The sequence below is a fragment of the Saccostrea cucullata genome, unplaced genomic scaffold (assembly GCF_032062105.1).
Source record: "Saccostrea cucullata isolate Sc308-1 unplaced genomic scaffold, CSIRO_AGI_Scuc_v1 ctg786, whole genome shotgun sequence".
In the NCBI taxonomy this organism is placed as follows: Eukaryota; Metazoa; Mollusca; class Bivalvia; order Ostreida; family Ostreidae; genus Saccostrea; species Saccostrea cuccullata.
Window position 1 is genome coordinate 84,119 of NW_026941723.1, and position 8,128 is coordinate 92,246.

Here is an 8,128-nt window from a genome sequence, read left to right on the forward strand (position 1 = left end):
AACTTAGGGAGTTATAGCTGTTTAAAGTTTCAGCCAATCAGATTGCAGCACATGTACACGCACGTGTATGCATGTGCATGGTGACCATACCTACTTGTAGAAGTCCATTATATCTATCTATGTTCCAGATCCCATCCTGTTTGGTTGAAAACCAAGGGAGTTATACCTGTTTAAAGTTTCAGCCAATCAGATTGCAGCGCACTTGCATGCACGTGTTTCATGATAATTGCTTTATTTCTTGTTGTACGATATCCTAATGCATGACTATGTTCAAAATTTCAAAGGATTTCGTCAAAAAACAAGAAAGATATTGAGACTTTAGTTGCAGCCAATCAGAGCAAAGTGCACGTGCATGCGCGTGAGATCTTGCTATTTTCATCATGTCATCATGTCTATACTACTAATATATCCTCACATTATGAGTTTCAAAGCATTTCATCTAAAAATAGAACAGTTGTGGCTATATCTATTATATTGGTCATTTCACGTGTTGCACGTGCACGCTCTTGCAAGCACGTGCGCGCAAAATGACCTTGATTCCGCAAATCTACATAACATGTCTACTAACCCTAAAAAGGTTTTACCAACATCGGACGAACAGTTTACAAGATCATTCCCGGACAAAAAAGTTCCAGGAAGAAGAAGAAGAAAAATAATAATAACTAGTGCTAATTGTAACGGGGACCGTTACAGATGTTCCCCAAACGCTCCCCAAATCCCTTTTAGTGCCATATTCCCTGTACGCTTCATTAAATAGGACAAAGTCTATGCATTTGTGACTTTAACAACGCCAAATTCATTCAGATTTTAGCATTGCACGCGTGCGCATGTGAATGCATGTGCGTAATGACCATATCTTCTTGTCTACAAAATCTATATATTTAAATATAGTAAATATTAAAGTATTTAATCCAAAAGTATTTTTTAAAAAAAACGCTTATTCAAGTGTATTTTTGATTTTACCCATTTCACGTGCACGCACGTGCATACATGAGCATGGTGACCATACCTTCTTGTAGAAGTCCATTACATCTATCTATGTTCTAAATCCCACCCTGTTTGGTTGAAAACCAAGGGAGTTATAGCTGTTTAAAGTTTCAGCCAATCAGATTGCAGCATTTGTACATGCACGTGTATGCATGTGCATGGTGACCATACCTTCTTGTAGAAGTCTATTATATGTTTCTATGTTCCAAATCCCATCCTGTTTGGTTGAAAACCAAGGGAGTTGTAGCTATTTAAAATTTCAGCCAATCAGATTGCAGCGTACGTGCATGCACGTGTTTTCATGAAAACTGCTATATAACATGTTATAGGATATCCTACTGCATTGCTATGTTCAAAATTTCAAAGGATTTCGTCATAAAACAAGAAAGATATTGGGACTTTAGTTTCAGCCAATCAGAGCGTAGCGCACGTGCATGCGCGTGAGATCTTGCCATATTGACCACGTCGTCTTGTTTATACTTCTAATATATCCTCACATTATGAGTTTCAAAACATTTCATCAAAAAATAGAAAAGTTACGGCAATATACATTATATTGGTCATTTCAAGTGATGCACGTGCGCGCTCTTGCAAGCACGTGCGCGCAAAATGACCTTCGTTCCGCACATCTACATAACATGCCTACTTACCCTAAAAAGGTTTCCCCTTAATCGGATGTGTACTTTACAAGATCATTCGCGGACAAAATTTTCCCGAGAAGAAAAATAATAATAACTAGTGCTAATTGTAACGGGGACCGTTACAGATGTTCCCCAAACGCTCCCCAACTCCCTTTTATAGTCATATTCCCTGTAAGCGTAATTAAATAAGACAAACTCTATGCATTTGAGACTTTAACAACGTTTACCCAAAAGTGTACTATGTTCATTCAAATTTTATCATTGCACACTTGGGCATGTGAATGCATGTGCGTAATGACCATGTCATATTGTCTACACAATCTATATATTTTAATATGCTAAATATTAAAGTATTTAATCCAAAAGTATAAAAAAAAAAACGCTCATTCAAGTGTATTTTTAATTTTACCCATTTCACGTGCACGCAAGTGCATACATGAGCATGGTGACCATAACTTCTTGTATAAGTCCATTACATCTATCTATGTTCTAAATCTCACCCCGTTTGGTTCAAAACCAAGGGAGTTATAGCTGTTTAAAGTTTAAGCCAATCAGATTGCAGCGCACATACACGTATGTATGCGCAGGGTGACCATACCTTCTTGTAGAAGTCCATTATATATATCTATGTTCCAAATCCCACCCCGTTTGGTTGAAAACCAAGGGAGTTATAGCTGTTTAAAGTTTCAACCAATCAGATTGCAGCACACGTTCACGCACTTGCATGCATGTGCATGGTGACCATACCTTCTTGTAGAAGTCCATTATATATATCTATGTTCCAAATCCCATCCTGTTTGGTTGAAAACCAAGGGAGTTATAGCTATTTAAAGTTTCAGCCAATCAGATTGCAGTGCACGTGCATACACGTGTTTTCATGATAATTGCTATATGTCATGTTGTAAGATATCGTAATACATGACTATGTTCAAAATGTCAAAGGATTTCGTCTGAAAACAAGAAAGATATTGAGACTTTAGTTTCAGCCAATCAGAGCAAAGCGCACGTGCATGCGCGTGAGATCTTGCTATTTTGACCATGTCATCTTGTCTATGCTACTAATATATCATTACAATATGAGTTTCAACGCATTTCATCAAAAATTGAGAAAGTAAGTCTATATCAATTATATTGATCATTTCTCGTGTTGCACGTGCGCGCTCTTGCAAGCACGTGCGCGCAAAATGACCTTGACTAGGCAAATCTACATAACATGTCTACTAACCCTAAAAAGGTTTTACCTACATCGGATGAACAGTTTACAAGATCATTCCCGGACAAAAAAGTACCCAGGAAGAAGAAGAAAAATAATAATAATAAGAAACAGAGTAAAAACAATATGTTCCCCAACTTCGTTTGGGGAACATAATAATAAGAAACAGAGTAAAAACAATATGTTCCCCAACTTTGTTTGGGGAACATAATAATAAGAAACAGAGTAAAAACAATATGTTCCCCAACTTCGTTTGGGGAACATAATAAGGAACATCAGACTATTTAGCCTGAATTATTTTTAATTGCCTGTGAAACATACGATACGTTAAGAAGGTGAATGTCACTTGCATTTAAAACAAAAGGTTAGGATTATTAGTGCATGCTTAATAATCAAAGCATGAGATAATTAAAAAGTTGAGATTTTTGTGTATTATAAATAGAGTGTTTTTTGTTATGATTGTGATATAATTTTTTAACAAATTAATAATGTCCTTTTTAATGTTACATTGTATATTAGATTGTATATAATAATTGTTATATATAAAGTATAATGTTGATTACTAATATTTTCATGTTAAATGGATATTGACAGGGTTCCTCTTCGTGAATTTTTATGGATGACGTCGAATACATATGATTAGACTGTAAATTTGAGGATGATAGAGCTTCAAACATTGTTCATATATAATTTTTTTTTAAATCAGATACCTTAGCCTTTGTATTTTAATACCATTCATTAATCTTAATCATTGTTGTTTTGTTGTTGGTGTTGTTATTGTTGTTTTATGGCGTAAAAATGGTACATGTATTTCTTTATGTACACTAATCATTTGTTAACTGAATTAATATATATTACAGATGGTGCAGCGAGAACGGAGAAAATCAAGCGTAAATCTTAATATTTCTCTTTTTTCTTTTTTTTCTTTTTTTCTTTTTTTTTCTTTTTTTTTTTTTTTTTTTTTGCTACAAGCATTCCAATTCGATTATTTAGAATAAAAAATCCATTACTTTTTGTGAACATTTCTTTCTTGCAGTGATTTTGATTTTTTTAAATCCTCTACATACTCTGCAATATATTTTAATAAAAGTACACTTAATCATGCTCATTCTGGGAAAGGAAATCCTTATCCACGATTACAGTTCCAGAGGTTTTGCCATTTCTGACAAATGGTGTTTTTTTTTTAGAAAAAAAATTCCATGGTAAGAAAAGAGATGGTAAAATGCTTTAAGCTTTTGTGTCAAAACGCTAGGAAGAATACCACGTGACCGCCTGCGTCACGTGATTCATGCATTGGCAAACAGTTGCTAATACATAATGATGAACACTGAAACCTTATATTTTTTCATTTATAGAAATAATTCAATTTGTTCTCGAACTCTTTGATCACCCCTCGTACTATAAAAATTGGCCATAGTATTGTAATAAAAGCAAATTTTAGCTCATTAACTTATTGTTTTTGCAAGAACATCATCAAACATCCATCTTACAGAAAATAAGACGCCGTGTGACGTCACATTCTAGACTTAGTTTCTTGCTTTATGTCAGACGCAGATCAAAGTTAAAAGTTAAGCCATCGGTTTTGAGGTTATCATGAAATACACTTCTGCACAAACGGTCGCACCGTAAAACATAATATTGTGTAGGTCCGTATTTGCTCTGCACCTATTTTGTATTGTTTTATGGCCTTTGATTTTGGATACTGTTCGTTATCTCCATAACTGTCATTCATATGGTGTTGAAAACAAAAACATTAAGAATTTTCTTCAGTGTTTTCATTCGATACGCAAGAGCATGCTCTACGTATGAAAAAAAATCTAACACGAGGTAAATTATTGACAAGCATGTTGTTGAAACAAGAATATCAGCAGTCTCGTTTAAAGTCATCATTTCGTAAGTTCTATGGTCCGCAAATACAATTTATCATTTAGTCAAATGCTGACTGATGTTTTTCATACTAATTGTTAGTCCATTTTTTCAACATTGAATTGACGACGGATTTTTTTCGTCATTTCCCGATCATTATAAGGAGCACACGGCAGGTGCGACCGGTCATCAGGGGGTGCTCACTCCTCCATAGCACATGATCCCACCTCTGAGGTTTCGGAGCTCCATATTTGCTCTGCTCCTATTCTGTTTTGTTTTTAGACTTTGATATTGAATACTGTTCGTTATCTCCATATCTTCCTTCTCGAATATCTTTGCTTTGATAAAAAAAAAATTATTATAATATTGTTATCTTTTAAACAGTTAGAGAGTAAAAAGTTGTTTTTTTTCAATTTGCATTTTACTATAAAGGTTTTTCAAAGTTTTTTAATAAATACTCTTCTGCGATAAGTGCGAAACTTCGTTTATACAATCCGCCTTCATGTCTCGGGGAATATTCGAACTCACGGGTCTATCGCAGACGTTCTAACCACTGCCAGACTTGGTCAACAAAGGAACATGTTCATATGGTGACTTTTTTCTATTGTAGAAACAAATTAATTTAAAATGATATGAGAATACCATTTATATATGATACTGCCACATCTAAGGGAAAAGTCATGTAAAAAAGATTATAATAACTTAAACATGAAAGTATCTTTTTATTAAGCCAATAGAGATCTATGAATTTTGAGAGCGATCACCTTAACTTTAACTTAAACTATGATCTATATTATACATGTCACATATTAGATCTTGTTATTTAAAAAAGTAATAAGTTGATAGCTACATTACTCCCAAAAATTGATGATTTCAATTTTGATTTTCCTTTGACGATTCAATGAAAACAAAAGCAGATCAGTTTGAAATATTTTAAAGTCTAAATCCGGCAAAAGATGAACTTTTATAATCATCAATAGATGAGTTGTCCTTGACACATTCGATCCAGACCTTATCACCGACCGCCAGTGTTACGACAGTCGTACGTGTACACGAATCATTTTTTGCTTTCGTGGAATTACACTCATGAACAGCCCTCTGCTTTCCATTGACAATTAAAGCCGTGGTGGAAAAGCGGTACTCTGTCGACACTACACTCCAAACGAAAACATAAACGCCACTTCCGGGAACAGTGAATATACCAGAGCTTGCGTCATATCCGTTACCATTGTTTTCATCCAAAGTGGAGAAAATTACTCTTTCACCGCTCTTTATACTGCTCAAGGAAGAATTAAGGCTCGCTTCGAATGCGATTGTTTCTAGAAAAGAAAACCAAGTAAGTAATTTGCCTATCACTTTTATCTTTTAAACAGGATTAAATTAACTTTCCATTTTCAGTGGATCGAATCAAAAGTAGATACATTTGCTATTTATTATTTAAGTGAATCGAATTTATTAATTTTGTACTATTGTAGATATTGACCATTTGTTAATCTACACTTAACGCAAAATAGTATGATTTACTCACAAATAGCAATCTCAAATCAAAAAGAAACATTATATTTATTTGTCAAATACAAAATTAAGGTACTATTTCGTTATTTTAGCCTATTTGCCACGCAATAAAGTTTCTGTATGGCTTTCTCCGTAACACACTGTCTATATCTTATGGAATTTGGCATGATTGACACAATATCTCAGCCAAACATACAATTTTTTGTTTTGTTTTTTAATCTATACGAAGAAATTAATCAACTTGTACATTGTTTTCCTAAAATATCTTTTCGATACAAATCAATTACCAATTTAATTTGATGTACTTTAAGTTGCAAAAACAACGCACACCCTTTTATTTTTACCTTTTTCTGTGAGGGTATTGCCCCTCTGCTCTTTGACAAATCCTAGCGTGAAACAAGTTTGAATGGCTGACAGGTAATCATCTCGGAAAGTGTTCCACTTACTGGTTCTTTCTGTTACACAGTTCCCGGCAGTTTCCGGTGTGTTCGGCAATAATAGTAATAAAGCAATTGCAAATTTATGCATCCTACAGAAAACAAATTGACCATTGGTCAGTTTTTATCCATAAATTGATTTATACTAAGGATTTATTTTCTCCAAACGGTAATCTTAGAGGTGGATAGACACAGATTTGAAGTTAATATTTCCTCAGTTTTTATTGTATATTATCACGCCTTATATATTGCACTCTTATTTCACATGAAAATATATTAAAAATCTTATTTCATCTAAAAGTTATCGAAACTTCATATTTTTGGACGGATTTGGTTGAAACCTCATTGCACTTTCACAAATTTTGATTTTATTCTTCATACTTAAGAAAAGTGGAAATCTTGTTGTGTATAAATGAAATATATTAAAGCTATAATCCAGAAAATATTCAGAGTAGAAATGTTCGAAAGCAAAACATACACACAATATATTGTCCGTCTGTGCAGTTTGGGTGAGCATACTTGAACAATTGAACACGCCGTATGCCTGTTCAACAGAGCGATTGTTCGCGAGCGCTTGCAAAAATTCCTTATACCTCCAAAAGGAATGTTTGGGAGAGCGCTCTCTCTTGAAAAGACCTCCGGTGAATCGTAAACCTTAACAATAACAGAGCTCGTGCCCTGTTTACAAAAACTGTGTTCACGGATATGTTCAACTTGCTACACTCTGTATACAACACTAAGTGCGATACTTATGAAGGGATTTTGCTTTCGAACATTTCTACTCTTAATAGAATTATGATTTTAGTGTAAACGTTTTAATTAATACACAACAAGATTGCCACTATAGTGCTCTGCAGTATAAAATAAAAGCGACAAATATCAGTGTGTGTTTTGAAAAATTAAATAATCATTCTTTTCCAATGCATGATTAGCTCTGAATGAACCATTTTGATATTTTAAGAAGGATTAACTTACTTGATTCTTTTGCACATTAAAAGACTCAACGCGTGTTATAATTTTTATATCACCTATTCGTCAGATTCTCTAAAATGGGGGTTTCACGTTTATTACTAGTATAAATTTACAACTGTACCCGCCAATCGTTTACAGCTGTTGTGTTTTAATTACTGTATCGCGTGATTTTATCATGTTAATACTTAAAATCAACTGACACTGGTTTGAACATATCACATTTTCAAGATACTAAGTATATTCCCTTAATGACACAAAATAATTGTTAAACGTATACGAAAATTGAACCGAAGGTCAAAAAGGTTATATGCCTACTTAAGGGTACTTACCACAAACAAAAAATGGATGCGCGGATTGATATATATTTTTTGACTGATTTTGATTTGTATTGATATAAATAATAAATCCCTGAAATATAAAGAAGTCGTAGATTTTCCTTGGTGCTTAGATTTGAGATTTTATTTTGCCTTCTATATAATTCCATACAAAATTTTGCA

General features: G+C 33.8%; 1 protein-coding gene across 1 annotated transcript; it reads right to left on the reverse strand.

Moving 5' to 3' along the window:
• Positions 1 to 5,628: 5,628 nt before the first annotated feature.
• Positions 5,629 to 7,776, reverse strand: LOC134258292 (complement C1q tumor necrosis factor-related protein 3-like). The gene is made up of 3 exons (XM_062740818.1): positions 7,635 to 7,776; positions 6,567 to 6,751; positions 5,629 to 6,026 (listed from the first exon to the last, which is right to left on the reverse strand). Exons 1-3 carry the CDS (start codon positions 7,649 to 7,651, stop codon positions 5,641 to 5,643), a joined length of 588 nt encoding a protein of 195 aa, XP_062596802.1. The 5' UTR covers positions 7,652 to 7,776; the 3' UTR covers positions 5,629 to 5,640.
• Positions 7,777 to 8,128: the final 352 nt, after the last annotated feature.